General features: G+C 43.8%; 1 protein-coding gene across 1 annotated transcript in view; it reads right to left on the bottom strand.

Moving 5' to 3' along the window:
• The window catches only part of LOC146821053 (E3 ubiquitin-protein ligase PHF7-like), a 1,746,711-nt gene that overhangs the window by 425,833 nt on the left and 1,304,885 nt on the right, over window positions 1-15,993 (bottom strand). Inside the window, exon 9 of the mRNA XM_085611988.1 lies at window positions 15,044-15,150. Within this exon, the coding sequence (XP_085468114.1) occupies window positions 15,044-15,150 (107 nt within the window). The remainder of the gene's footprint in view (window positions 1-15,043; window positions 15,151-15,993) is intronic.

The following is a 15,993-nucleotide window of genomic DNA, read 5'->3' as shown; positions in this document are numbered from 1 at the left end:
CATGCAGAATAGAAGAAGGAGTCCAGGAACGTACGAGTGTCTCTTCTTGTCCCATTCCCCTTTCCCCCTGTCCGGAGCCGCTGTATCCTCACAGTGCGTTCCGGAAGGTGGGCATAGGGAGTTAGCAGCATTCTGCCTCTGTGGAACATCCGGTGCAACTTCCTTGACAGATTGAAGTGCCCGCAAATTTCCCCACCTGGGCAGATTGGCTGAGGGTTTTAGTTTAAAGGCCTTAGGGGAAATGTTAGAGGGAATTCAGGGGGAATTAGGGGTCTTAAGTGAAGAAAATAAGAACCTAAGACAGGAACTGTTAACCTCCCGCCAAGAAACTATGCAATTGTCTCAGAGAGTGAGTGACATTTCCACGGGACACCTCCTGCCCCAACCTTTTCTGGTAGTTCCCAGTCAGTTCAAGATCCACATACTGTAGCTCAAGTAATTCATTCAGTTTCCCCCTTGATACCCTTGGCCCCCCCTGAAAGATTTCATGGTGATCCCCAAAAGGCTCAACTCTTCCTTACCCACTGTTCGCTACATTTTATGTGTCGCCCTACTCTTTTCCCGGATGCCCAATCCCGAGTAGCCTTTATTTTGTCCTACCTGGGGGGTGATGCCGCTAATTGGGCAATGCCTTTAGTTTCTCGTGATGACCCATTCCTGTATGATTTTGAACGTTTTAAAACAATTTCTCAGAATTTTTGATCGGCGCAAAATCTCTCAGGCCACCGATAATGAGCTGTTAGAACTGCGCCAAGGGAACCGGGATCTTCTTACTTACTTGACTCAGTTTACCAAATTATTGGTGGAGACCAATTGGCCCGAGGAGAAGAGATCAGCACTATTCTATCGGGGGTTACGAGATGAAATAAAGGATACTCTGGCACAGATTCCTCATAGACCCACAGAATTCTCTGAGCTGGTAGATCTAGTTCTGGAAATTGATTTCCGAAGTTCTGAAAGGAGAGGTGAAAGAAAAACAAGAGATTTTCGTTGGAACCTCCCTCGGTTTGATCGAACGAAACCAGATACGACCAAGAGTTCCAGTGGAGCTGCAGATAGTGAACCAATGCAGATAGGCTTGGTTCGTGGGCCTTTAAGCAAGGAAGAAAAAGAACAAAGAAGGCAAAAGAAATTGTGCATGTATTGTGGGGTTTCCGGCCACTTTGTGAAGGAGTGTCCGAAGAGACCGAAAACCATGAATTCGGGAAACTCCCAGAACCATCTGTAGGTGGAGTCGCTCAGGTGGCAAAAACGGAAGACCAGGCTCCAGGAATTCATCATATAATGAATACCCTTCAGACTCAGACACCACATTTAATACTACAAATGATTTTGAAGTTCGGAGATCAAGAGATAGCTGGAGTGGCCATAATGATCGATTCAGGGGCTACCGGCAATTTTTGCGACATTAAATATGCAAAGAAAATGGGAATTCAGGCCATGTGCAAGGAAAAGAAAGAATCCGTTTGAGCTGTGGATGGGACTAATCTCTCCTCAGGCCCCATCACACATCATACCGAATCCGTGGATCTGATCCAGGCAAATGGACATCATGAGGTCATTCAATTTAATTTGATTGATGCCCCACAGTTTCAGATTATTTTGGGCCTCCCATGGCTTACATTGCATAATCCCACGATTGATTGGGAAAATCGAACGGTTGATATGGATTCCACCTTCTGTTCTGAACATTGCTTCGCTTCCCCGTCTAAGGTTCAAGAACCTTCTATGGCCACCTTATTGTCATTCTGTGGAGATTCAATTGGGGTCATAGATACCTCAGAAGTTCCCACTGAATATCTCGAATTCCAAGAAGTCTTTAGCGAAAAGGAGGCGGAGAAACTTCCGCCACATCGCTCATATGATTGCACGATTGATTTAGAACTGGGAGCTGCACTGCCCTGCAGCCGGATTTACGCATTGACGGAAGCAGAGAACGGCTATCTCAAAGAATATCTTTTTTTTTTTTTTTTTTTTGGAAAACCTTTATTTAACAGTATGTGCGAACAAATACGGGCCTACAACCCGCAGGCCGGCCTCGACAATAAAAGGCACATCAGCAAGCAATTATACAACTCAGCAGCATATCAGTACAAACACGAATAGACCAAGTTACGTTATACACAATTGTGCCGCCGAGCGCCAGGATGATGAGGTTTAATTTTTATAAAGTCTTGAAATAAGTCCATAGCAACAGGTCTGGAAGGATCCGAATCAGAGCAATGCAGTTAGGACTATAGTGGGCAACGATCATCAGAAGAGTCAGCAAGCATTATCCGTAAGGTAATCAATAGCACTCAATGAAATCAGGATAGGAAAGAAGCATATCACTTGACGATCCCCAAGCACTACCCACAAGTTCCCAATCCTCCCATCGACCCAAGAAATAATAAAGGAAAGAGCAAGCGAGAAAGGTAAAGAGTAGAAAGAGAGAAGAAAAAAGAGAAAAGAAAAAAAAGAAAAAGGAGGCCCATAGAAAAAAACCAATAAGGAAATATACCCCCCACCCTACACGCATGCAGAGGCTACGGCCTACCCCCCCTAGCAGTGTGTCTGTCGCCCCAAAAGAGTACCCGAAATGTAGGAGAAGAGAAAGAGAAGAAAAAGAAAAAGAATGTCACGGTTGATCGGAGGAGGGCCAAGGATCTATTCAATGCAAGCAAAATCGTTACCCGCGGTCACCCAACCCCAGGCCCCGACCTAACACCCATGCTACATGTACCTCCGACAGTCACAAGTCCCAGTCCCAGCCATATACGTGTCAATGTACAACAAGAAAAACCCCCTTCCTCAGCCTTGGCCCCTTCGAATCTGCAGTCCAACAGAATCCAATTGCAGTACAGCCAACCTGGACGGGATGGGCCACCATGGAGTCCGGTGCAGAAGTCGAGGTGTAAGAGACAAGTCAAACTGGAGTGAAGCTCGATAGTAAAGGACCACAGAATGCGCCACTGCTATGCCGTGGCTAGTACAACAGGGAGCAGGACGATGCATAAGTTCCAGAGTAGCGGCCGGCCGATGTACAGGAAGCAAGTCCAGGAGGACGCGCAGAAACGTGGCACCAAAGGACAAAAGAGATGGGCAAAACGGCGTCTGAGACACAAGCTCCGGCCATACCAAGGGAGCAGTATTGTCAGACTCCTCCAGGGCGGAGCCGAAGAGTACCGCAGCGGGCACTGGGACACGTCCCCCCGTCACTGCCACATACCTCAACTCGGGTGACCCACCGACAGTCGACTGCAGATGTGGCTTATCATGCCGCACTGGAGGGTCATCATGGCCAGCTGAAAAAGTCGAATCAAACCGGTCCCCCAAACGAGTGGCAGAGTCGTGGAAGGCCAACCGCAGGTCCTCCAGTGCTGCCAGGATGTCGTGAAGCCCCAGCGGTGGATCAAGGCTGGAGGGTGCTGTTGCGTCCGCCATCTTAGGCAAGCAACCATCGAGCGCCCCGGGAAGCAAGCCCCCTTCACCAGCCATCGGTATCTGGAAAGTGATGAGCTCTCAGCGGGGCCCTGGTGGTGCAGGAAACGTGGAGGCAGCCGGTCGTGGAGAGGCTTCAAGGACCAGGGAATCTGTGGTGCAGGGAAACCCACCGGCAAGACCAGGGTTTCCGATGCGGAAGATGGCGTCCGCTGCTGTAGGCTGCAACAAAGAAGCGATCCCGGCCCTCTCCCAGCTGGGCCGGGATACAGTATACGGGAGCCAGATACAATGTTGCGAGCGGGGCGCGCTGGGCAGCCGAGCATGGAAAAGGCTGCTGTGAGAATCCCAGCGCCGCGCTCCAGGTCCGGTGCACCGGCTCCTCCCTCTCCACAGCGGCCGCTGCTATCGTTGTCGCCGCCGGCCGTCCCCACTAAACAATGGCCCGGCTGCGACCGCTTGGAAGGCCGGAATGGAAACCGGGGCTCAACTCCGCCGGGGCAGCTCCGTTCTCGACCGGAGTCACAGTAACGTGGTCAGGAACGTGGCGCCGGTAAGCGTAGGGCTCGGAGGCGCAGGATTCTTGCCAGGATATCGACGAAGGGCGCAAGGGTCGGCGGAGCCGAGGAGCTAGGCGGCCATCTCGGCTGCAGGCTAGGCTCCTCCCCCTCAAAGAATATCTTGATCGTTATTTAGCAAATGGATTCATCAGGCCGTCACAATCTCCGGTGTCCTCCCCACTCTTTTTCATTCCGAAGAAGGAAGGCTCCTTGAGGACGTGCATCGACTATCGAGCAATCAATCGGGTCACCGTTAAGAACCGTTACCCGTTGCCCTTGATTTCCGTCCTTCTAGATCAGATTAAAGATGCTCAAATATTCACCAAATTGGATCTTCGAGGGGCATATCACCTGATTCGCATGAAAGAAGGTCATGAATGGAAGACCGCTTTTAGGACCAAATATGGTCTTTTTGAATATCAGGTTATGCCCTTTGGCCTATGCAATGCCCCGGCAGCTTTTCAACACTTCATCAACGACATTATGGGAGATTTGGTGGATAAAATTGCAGTAATCTATCTCGATGATATCTTGATTTACTCCAAGAATCCTAAAGAACATCCTGGGCATGTCAAGACAGTGTTAGAGAGACTTCATAAGCACCAGCTCTACGTAAAATTAGAGAAATGTGCCTTCAGTGTACGGACTGTGGAGTTTTTGGGATTCGTTTTGTCGCCAGGAGGAATCTTGATGGATGTTAAGAAGGTTCAAGCTGTGATCGAATGGCCATCACCAAAAGATGTAAAGGAGATTCAACGATTTCTAGGATTTGCAAACTTTTACCGCCGGCTCATCCAGGGATTTTCACAGAAAATCATTCCGATCACCAGGTTGCTCATGAAGGGAGTGAAGTTCTCTTGGACAACAGTGGCAGAACAAGCTTTTGAATCTCTTAAAACCAGCTTTACCTCTGCACCCATCTTGCTTCATGCAGATCCTGAAGAACCCTTCTTTGTGGAAGCGGATGCTTCTGATAAAGCCATTGGCGGAGTCCTATCTCAGCGGCACAAATCAACGGGACAGCTGCATCCTGTGGCGTATCACTCTCGGAAATTGAATCCAGCCGAAATTAACTACACCATTGCGGAAAAAGAGCTGTTGGCTGTGAAGGACGCCTTCACTGAATGGAGACATCATCTACTCAGAGCTCGACACACCATAACAGTGTTTACGGACCATAAGAATCTCCAATTTCTTAAATCTGCAAAGACCTTCACACCACGTCAATTGCGATGGTCCCTTTATTTTGCAGATTTTGATTTTGTGATAACATACCGCCCCGGAAGTAAAAATGGCAAAGCAGATGCATTGTCCAGGATCCAGACAGAAAGTACTGAGCATTTGGTAACTCCACAACCCATCATCCCAGAATCTAAGATTGTGTGTACGCTTTCTTTTACAGATTATAAAGAAGAGATTGGCAAACAAATGTCTGCTGCAGAAATTACCGAATGGGCGAACAAAGAAGAAGGAAGAGTCATCAAGGATTCCTTGCCTTATCGACTGGGAGCTCTGTACTTACCCACTAAAGAGATTCAAGAACAAGTTTTAAGAGACTGTCATGATCAACCTTTAGCTGGCCATAAAGGAACGTTGAAGACTATTGACCTAATCCAGTGTTATTTTTGGTGGCCGAATATGAAATCGCAAATTAAGGATTATGTGGAGTCTTGTGGGCTCTGTGCCAGAGGAAAATCAAATAGGCAGGCCCCATCGGGATTTTTGCAACCCTTACCCACAGCTAAACAACCTTGGCATACAGTCCCGTTAGATTTGCTTGTAGACCTTCCACAGAGTAAGGGTTACGACACAGTACTGGTAGTAGTAGACACCTTCACTAAAATGAGCCGCTTTATCCCAGTAAAAGGAGTTCCTTCAGCCCCTGAGTTGGCTAAGCTTTTCAGGGAAAATATTGTGAAGATTCATGGGGTCCCTAAGGTCCTGATTTCAGACCGTGGCCCTCAAATTGTGTCCCACTTTTGGAAGGCTTTCATGAGAGGGTTGGGCGGTGAAGTCAGACATTCTACCAGTTACCACCCTGAGACTGATGGTCAGACCGAAAGGGTGAACCAAGAGTTAGAACAGTACTTGCGTTTGTTCCTTTTGGATCGGGGTGGTGAATGGTGAGATTTCCTGTGGATGGCAGAATTCGCACACAACAATGAGAAGAATGTTTCCACCGGTTATTCTCCATTCTTTTTAAATTTTGGGAGACACCCGAATCCCTTTTGTAATCAGGGAGATTTTGGGGTTCCTGCTGCTAGCAATCTGTTGTTGGAATTGGCCTCTGCTCGCAAGGCTGCCGAATCCAATTTAGTCAAGGCAAAAGAGAGTTACAAGAAACAAGCAGACCAACATAGGAGAAAGGCCCCACAGTATCAGGTGGGAGATTCAGTATGGTTATCCTCCCGACATTTGGGGTTAAAGGGAAATCGAAAGTTTCAACCTCGATTTGTAGGCCCTTTCACTATAGAACAAGTTTTAGGCCCCGTAACTTGTAAACTCAAGCTTCCCAAGCAGTTGAGGATTCACCCTGTTTTTCATGTGTCTCTCTTAAAAAAGACAGCTCCTAATCTCCGATTAGACAGTCCTCCACCCCCTTTGAAGATCAAAGAACATTTTGAATATGAGGTAAAAGAGGTGTTAGATTCAAAGAGACTTAGAGGCAAGTTAGTCTATCTGATAGATTGGAAAGGTTATGGGCCTGAAGAACGTACTTGGGAAGTTGCAGAAAATGTGAATGCCCCAAGAATGATCAGACAATTTCATTTGCGACATCCATTGAAGCCAGGACCGATAAATCGGTCTTTGAGAGGGGGTACTGTCAGGAACAACGTGCATGCCGTTATCATTGTAAAGCAGCATAAGAAAAGAGCTCGAGTAACAGTTAAGCCCTCCTGCTGTAATATTTGGATAAATACTAAGTAGTGTTAGCAACCCCGTTCCAAGATGGCCGCTTGTTTCCTCAAGCTCTCCACATTACTGATTGATCAGTGAAGTCTCGTGAGAGACGAGAGTACGTGCGTCAGCAAGGCGCGTTCTAATGCGCACTTCAATTTGAGTCCGTTTGAGGGAAGTTGTGTTTTCGCGCGCTCTGAGAGAAAAGTCCGGAGTAATATCCTGAGCGTGTCTAGATTCCTGCACGCGCGTCTACCGACCGCTTGCGAAGGATTTTTGATAGTCTCCTAGAAAGACTCAGAGTTCAGAGGTTGGCATCTGAGGAAATCCCATTTCTGTTTTCCCCTTCTGTGAAGGTAATTTCTACTTAGTCTCAGTGAGCTGCAAGACCCCTTCTGCAAAAGCGCTATCAACGTCCTGGTGAGCAAGCAGCTGATAAAGGACTTCGGAAGACATTTCAGTCTCTCTCTGCTCCGATAGGTCTATCGTTGTGCTTGGGAGAGCAAGAATTTCCTACTGACGAAGATGAACAAGTAAGAGAGTTTATTTCAGACTTGGATTTGAGCACAAATCTAACTAAAGATTAACCAGCGAACTCGGGCTTCTTCCCTGTCCTCCCCAAGCGAGCTTACCTACTCTTACCTTCCTCTGTTTTCCTATTCTTACCTTTTTGCGCGATTTTCCCCCCTGAAGCCGAGTTCTTCATTGTACATTCTGCTACGACAAGAGCGAGAAGTCACTAAAGACTTGGGTGCAACCATCTAAACATCGCAGCTCTCTATTGCTTTAAATACTATGTAAAGATCAGAAAGACTAACACAATGGTAAGGAAGATGGAGGGAGAAATCGTTTAGTTAGACACTCAGTAAGAGCAGGAAATGTGATCATAACCCCCTTTATTTTCCTTGTGCATTAGGTTGAAACACCATCCTACCAGTGGGTAGTCAGCTGAATAGAAGAGAAGCCAATACTCCAGCGGACCTGGGTAGGGGAGGTACTTAGATGTATTGAATATAGATGGCCAGGTAATTAGAGTAAGTAGATTGAAGTGTTCTCTCCTTCAGTGCATTTGGAAACTCCAGAACCAGCTCATCCAGAATAGAAGAAGGAGTCCAGGAACGTACGAGTGTCTCTTCTTGTCCCATTCCCCTTTCCCCCTGTCTGGAGCCGCTGTATCCTCACAGTGCGTTCCGGAAGGTGGGCATAGGGAGTTAGCAGCATTCTGCCTCTGTGGAACATCCGGTGCAACTTCCTTGACACCTATCTGTGCTTCAGATGCCTACCCATTGTGAGTCAGCACTCCCTCTATTTGTGTATGGTACACTCCTGCCATGTCCCCTACTGACATGCAAAACACTTCACTTTGATGTCAGATGTCCCCTTGGTTTAAATGTGTGAGTGCCTCCCCATCACTTTATGTGTGACACTGTGCTTTGTGGTGCAGTTCTTTGGCCAGGAGCAATGTGTCACTCAGGACATTTCCCCAATAGGTTATATGTGATGTTCTTGTGCTGTTTGGCAGTCATGGTTGCTCATATGCACTTCAACTGTGTGTGCTGCCCAGTCCTCTGGTCAAGTTGTTTCCACCTTCCTGACCCAGACTTGTGCATCTGTTGGTGTTGTGTTGAATGTATGTGTGGTTGCTGTGGTACTGCTTCACTTTCTGGGTGGGATGTTGTCTTTGTGCTGTGCTGATTGGTGTTGTGTGTGTTGATGTTATGTCACTCGTATCTGTGTGGGGCTGGTATGCTTGGTGTGCACACACTGCTTGTTGTGCATGCAGTACTGTGGGTGTATGTTGCCTTGTCATTGCCTGGTGTGCATCCCCCGATGTCCTGCTGTGTTTGCTATGAGGTTTTATTGCTTGTGCATCTGTAGTTTGTTTGATGTTGCTGTGTTTTTCTGTGATGGAGCACTTCTTGTCTGTGTTGTGGTATGTTGTCTGTACATTGTTCCTGACTGATGAGGTTGTGCACTCCTGTTGTGTCTGTGCTCCCATTGCCTTTCCACAGTTTAGCTGCACAGAGCATGTCTGTTCTTGTTGTGGTTGTGTTGCGGGGATTCTGCTCATGAACAGAACTATGCACAGGAAACCAGGACCTCAGTGAATTGTGGTTTACCAAACAACTCACCTCAGTGCCCAGAACCCCTATCCGACTAGCATCAGTGTCTCATTCATTCTCTGTATCATCTCGAAGCTACCAATGATTAGAGTACTCTCAGGAATGGTGGGAATCAGAAACACCTTTTCGTTATTATTCTCATATCAGTCCACAACAAGAGTTTGACAGGCTGTACTCACAAGGCGCCTTGGCCATAGCTGTCGGGTCGGGCAATGACCCCACATTCCATCATGACATTTCATAGACATAACTTCAGACGCAAGATACCTTAGTGTCCATGCGACTATGCAAAGAACAGGAAAAGTAACTCGCATCCACTATGTACACATGGCGCTTGGCATGACTTCACTCGAAAAGCACGTACTACACCAGATGCACGTTCCTTTAAGTACTAGATATCTCCTTTTCTTTTGCTTTTACTTTATTTTTTATTAGTTGTGGTTAAAATGTTAAAAATGAAGATATCTTGCAATCAGTTACGATATTCACTTCTTATCGCCCATGCACTATTGTCTACTGTGATCCTAAAGTTAAACTACATATGGGCCATGCACCTCTGTAATAATTGTCATGTCTGCTTATGGTTAATTACTGTTGTGAGGAGTCACATGTAATAAACGAGCCCTGCTCCTCAATTAGAGGTAACGGTATGCATGGGTTGTAGATACCCATGCGAATTTGCAAATGCACGTCAACTCCTGCGACAAAGATGCTACTTATGCTATGGTTATAAAATGATAATACCTAGAACTGTATATACAGTGACGTAGCAACATTGATCTTGTCAAAAAAGAGCAACATGTACCAATGCGTAATTTGATTGTATTAGGAAAATGATAAAAAATGCAATGAAGATATTTAAAAAAAAAATCAGTCCACAACAAGAGTAATCAGAGACACGGGAAAGTTGAAAAATGTTATTTTTAAATACGTGCTCTAAGGTGTAGTACTTTGGCTAATATAAGCAGGCAAATGATTAAAAACAAAACTATCAGCATTGTTACAATACCATAGAAAATGAAGGGAGAAATCATATTACAAATGATAGTGGAGAACAACTCCTATAATACTTTCTGAACCACCCTCCCTTGGCTAGTAAACTAGTTTTATAAACTAATAGAAGGTCTCTAGGTTTGAATGGGGAACCCCATACCTCAAAGATCAGCTTAGGTGAATCACATCACAGGGTCAGCTCTGCTCTTTGTGTCTGGAAAGGTTTTCTCCAAGTGTCTGAATCATGCATGCAAATGCAATATTAAAGGCACCCGAGTCTCATCTATCTGCAGCTGTGTGCGTGTTGTGTCTAGAGCGTGGGCCGATCAACCTGAATTCAACAGCATACATTGTTATTTGACCTTGACGGCTTCTGCACACAGTGTTCAGACTAAGGTCGCGCTGTATAGCTAGGGATGTGAACAGACCGTTCTCATGTGAAGAAAAAGCAAGCAAGCAGTTTTACTTGTAATAACAGCCACCTGTAGTGTCGTGTGCAAAAGCAGCAAAGTGGCAAGATGGCGTTTAGTTTCTAAAACGCTTATGCTTACATAGCAATGTGTGTACATAAAACCCCGTTTCCACTACACCCTCCCTTGATCGGACCACGAACAGAATAGGGAAGCAATGTAGGAACGCAGAGTTCAAGTTCGAGTGAGACGGAACCAAGTTCACATATTGCCAATCCATATAATTGGTAGTGAAAGTTCAAAACATTTGTTGAGAAAAGGTAAAAAAAATAAAACTACTCTCAGGGGCGGTATACAGCCCAATGTGGAGTAAAAAAAGAAAAATTAAAAATGTGGATTAGGACGTGCGGAAGATGGACAACTGCCAATTTTAATCCATGAACGTGTAGGCACAATAAGTTGCAACTGCCTCCAAGAGGAAGTCATTATAATGTTCAGTTAAAGATTCAGCCATCCAGTCAAGTAAAGTAAATGAACATACATGTTCTTCGATAACTGGAGCCTCTAGCACCATCAGAGGACAACTTGCGAGTTCGTCCAGATAACTTCTCGCCAAGAAGTCATATGCTGCTGCATATATATCCCAATTCCCTAGGACTCCGTGTGCCGCTCCACAGGCCATAATCCCGATACCACTAAGGGACTCATTAGTCGATCATAATCTGGGGCAGGAAACGCCGTGTTCGACAGGCACAAATCCAGAGCCCACTTTCGAATGGACAATCTAGCCAATGGAAAACAGGTTGCAGGCAAGTAAGGTATGAGAACCGGAAGGATAATCCATAGGCTACACTCAAAAGTGGCCAGTGGTAATGTTCCATAGAAATCAAACAACCGGTTGCGCAGTTGAAACAGCCGGGGCAGGCTGTCGTGTGATACAGATTGTACAGCCATTGCGGAGCAAGCAAACCAACAGCAGCACACCAGCAGTCAAGGCAAGAATCAACGGAAGCCGGCCGAAGACGCTGGAAAAGATAGAATGAAAAACTGCTGGTATCACACCAAATATTGTTTGGAAGGAGGTCACAAGGCCGGAGCCCACAACTTTGAAAAAATGCACCAAGCCAGTTGTTGACGAGGCATTGAATATAGTATGAATCAGAGCACTGAAATGAAGGGGGAGATCAGAATTCAAAAGCGCATGCACCTCGGTGCATGTGTTTGCTACGTAAAGGACAAATGTTTCACGCGAATAAGTCAGGGCGACTTATTTCTGAGACAATAGAGCCCTTATTCTGCTCATCTTGTTGATCTCTGCTTTCAAGGTTGGGATGGAAGGCCAGATGGATACATCTAGTCTCCCATGCGGGGGTGGGAAAGGGACATTTTTAACAGACTACGCGTTGTGAGACAGTTACAATGTACGGAATCCTCACTAGCATCCCGCAGCATGGTTCATTATTTAAAAGCAAATAACTACAGTTAGCTAATAATGTGAAAGTGGGTGTAATCGCTGGTACAGGATTTCCCTTCAGAATGCAAGCTAAATTCGGTGCGTGAACGTTGCATGCGCCATGCAATTGGATGTTCCTACAGACTACCGAGAGAGCAGGTGTGGAAGTGCATTCCTCTCCTTTTAAATAAACCTCTTTACCCTCTCTCAGGCACCTGTATGTAAATGGGAGTGACCAAACTTCATGCAGGAAAGCGGTACCCAATGGTTCGAACCTGCCTAAGGCATAGTGTTTCATACATGAGCTGAACTTAAACAATGGAAATGGTAAAGTAATCAACCCATGGAAAAGCCACACAGCCGAGTTCGATTCGGCCACGGAGAATGGTAAAGGTTCCAACTTTTCAATATGCAATAATGAGTATGTCGCATCTTTCATGGACATGAACTGTTGTTTAAAAGTCAGATTAAACGGCAGGTATAAAGATGGAGGGCCCGATTCACAGAACTAACTTAAGACAAAATCCTAAACTTACTACCATTTTGGTATTCACAGAAGGCACTTACTCATTTTGGTATTCACAGAAGGCACTTACTCATTTCGGTATTCACAGAAGTTAGGAGTCCTAACTTTAGGACTCCTAAATGCCTTCTGTGAATACCGAAAGTCTTAAAATTAGGATTTTTCTCAGTTTAGTAGTAGTATAGTTAGGACTCCTAACTTTAGGACTCATAAATGCCTTCTGTGAATACCGAAAGTCTTAAAATTAGGATTTTTCTCAATTTAGTAGTCCTAAGTTTAGGACTCCTACCTTTAGGACTCCTAAATGCCTTCTGTGAATACCGAAAGCCTTAAAATTAGGATTTTTCTCAGTTTAGTAGTAGTATAGTTAGGACTCCTAACTTTAGGACTCCTAAATGCCTTCTGTGAATACCGAAAGTCTTAAAATTAGGATTTTTCTCAATTTAGTAGTCCTAAGTTTAGACTTAGGACTACTAAACTGAGAAAAATCCTAATTTTAAGACTTTCGGTATTCACAGAAGGCATTTAGGAGTCCTAAAGTTAGGACTCCTAACTTCTGTGAATACCGAAATGAGTAAGTGCCTTCTGTGAATATCAAAATGAGTAAGTGCCTTCTGTGAATACCAAAATGGTAGTAAGTTTAGGATTTTGTCTTAAGTTAGTTCTGTGAATCGGGCCCCTGGGCTGTAGACGGCACCTCCAAGCATTCAGGATTTTAAAAGAAGATTTGTCGGCCCCAATTGTATTTGCAGTCGCAACATTTTTAACAGCTATGTGGTTCAGTCTCAATCGATGTATTAAGTCAACACCAATTGAATGAACTTGTCTGTAAATTCAAGGCCATTTGTTTTATAAATAATTTGGTCTTAATCATGTGTGAACTATTATATTGTGTAATTCTTTTATGGTCCTTCTGACCGAAATAAAGATGATAAATGAAATGAATATTAGTTGATTAGGGACTTGTTTTGTACAATTGATACTGTGATTTATATGCAGCGGTGCATAATGTATTTGATAACTACCGCTACCTCATTTTTCAACTATAAGCTTGAATTCATTTTTTATTGTCACTGAATGTGGTCAGATATATGTAATTCCACATAATGAGACTGTAATTACCTCAAACTGTGTTTCTGTTATGTAAAGAGGTTTTCAATTAAATTGTAAATATTGCATTAAAATAAAACTTCCTCCGAGCTTCTTTTATATTTAATAAAATCTATTTTTCCTAAAATGCGTTATCATTCTTTTCAATAATGTGATGATATGAAACTTACCAAATATTACAGCAATTCTAAGCTAAACACACAATATTGTTCTTACAGAGTCCATAAACACCCCTAAAACAAGACATGCCAGGGCAAGCGCACTACAGATCTGATCTTGTTGTATCATATGTTTTTGATTTCATTACAGTATAATTTTATAAGCCTTAATTCAACATCCTGGTTTATCATTTTATATGCTTTTGATTTCATTACAGTATCATTTTATAAGCCTCGATTCAAAATCCTAGCTTACCATTTTATACGCTTTTGATTTCATTACAGCATCATTTTATAAACCTTGATTCACAAATTATCATTATCCTACAAAACATCGAAAGATACCTATCTTATTAAAACAATATAAGGACCGATTAAAAATAAAAACATCGAACTTATCAAAACATTATAAGTTCCGATTAAAAACAGATTTGGACCGACTCCAATATAGCCTTCGGACCAAAGGGGCATGGCCAAAAGGGTGTGGCCATCTATCACACAAAATACATTGTGATGAGAAGTATACAACTCATACTACTCCCGTCAGAGTAGACCTTCGGGCACTGCCCGATTGCTTTATTGGCCAGTCTCACCCTGGCTCTCCCTCTCATCCTCGGCAACTTCATCTCCCAGGATAGAACGAGGTGTTGACAAAAGGAGAGGGCTCGTCACTTCCCCGAGGTTTGTCAAGGTGTCTTTATAGTGATTTGTCACTCGTTCTGCACCATTCCTACATACTAACCCTGCATGTCGACTTTTGAGATGTCCATATTTTCATGTTCTTTGTTATGCAATTATCTACCCGTTGCTTATTTAACATGTGTTGAAACTATGAGTGATAATTGCTTCACTGGCCTTGTTGATCAGCTGGTGTGTGGCGAATTTGTTTTATGTTGAATGTCCACTGAGAGAAATACTTGATAAAAAACTATTTAAAAAATAGTCGTATCACATTTTGAAATTAAAATGTTTGCATTATCTACATGTAAAATCTCTTGATGTATCAACTTGTGCTTGGACGCTGAGGGGAACGAAGGAACCCTTGCTCGACTCTCTCTATAAAACTTCAGGCTTAAAGCAATCTGCAAGCACATTCATCTTTCTTTCCATACAAAAAACCTGAGGTTAGTTTGCTTGTATTCTAAATGATTGAACTTGACGGTAAATTATGAGGGCTCGGTAGTTTTCAGTTTACTAAAAAAGTTATTGTTTTCAACAGATAAGTACGCATGGGAACACTGATATATTATGAAAAGCAACCCAAACATTCAAAAAAAAAAAAACAGTGGTACACGATTGACAGTAGGCTGACAAGACTTTTGTGGAGGGAGACGGACGATTCCTCCTCACTTACTCCATATTGTGCGTTTTAGGCTTACATTTAATATAAGGTACCTTTCTGGAATATGAACGCCCATACGAAGCATTTCTTTCACAAATTTGTCCTCGTTGCAACAGATAGCACACTTGAAGTGGTAAAGTCCAGAAATTAGTGCAGATTTCTACAATAAAAATGAAGATGTTATTAGAATTCCGGAAAACAACTTACAGAAAAATCTGTCCTGCAGATAACTTACATCGACAAATAAAAAAAAAGTGCATAAACAAAATGGTGCATTATTTGAAGTGTTTACTTTGCAGCTATAGAGTTGCTCTCTTTTGGGTGTAGCGTCTTCTCCAGCCCTGGAGTATGGAAACAGATTATGCCACACATGGGAGCTGCAGTTGAGCAGTATCTTTATTCTCTCTAGTGTTCATTCATACTCTCAACATTACGTCATACTGCCCATAACCACACATTAAGAACTCCCCTGCATATCACAAAGTTCCTGTTAGGAGTCCGCGCAGAACCACGAGGATCTTAGTACGCATATTATCAATATATTACAGTGGGACAGTGATTTATGCACATCTGACCATGGACAGCATGTAAACTTACCTTGTAGCATTATTTTACATAAAAGAGGGAAAGTTAAAGAGTGGCACAATACCCTTTTATTAGACCATAAACAGAAATGCTCAGTAATAGGAGTTTTAAAATATACCTTCTCTCCAAGTTAACTGGTGATTTTAGTTCAGAACTGGCATTGGTCTAATTATAGTGGGCACCCTGTACCAGTCCAAACAACCCCTTATGGATGATAGGTTAAAGACAACCTTTATTGAAAGCTATCCTAGTGGTAGCTATGGAGAGCAGCCTTCAGGCTAAGTCTTAAAGGAATGTAAAGCAGCTTGTTTTACCAGTCTATAATCTCTTGAATGGCTAAATAAAAGGCAACCACACCAGGTATATATATAACATATATGTATGTATTTCTAAACACACCCTCCTAGTCTCTTTATGA

Source organism: Triturus cristatus, chromosome 6 (genome assembly GCF_964204655.1).
Source record: "Triturus cristatus chromosome 6, aTriCri1.1, whole genome shotgun sequence".
Classification (NCBI taxonomy): Eukaryota; Metazoa; Chordata; class Amphibia; order Caudata; family Salamandridae; genus Triturus; species Triturus cristatus.
This window is presented reverse-complemented; position numbering and strand designations above follow the sequence as displayed.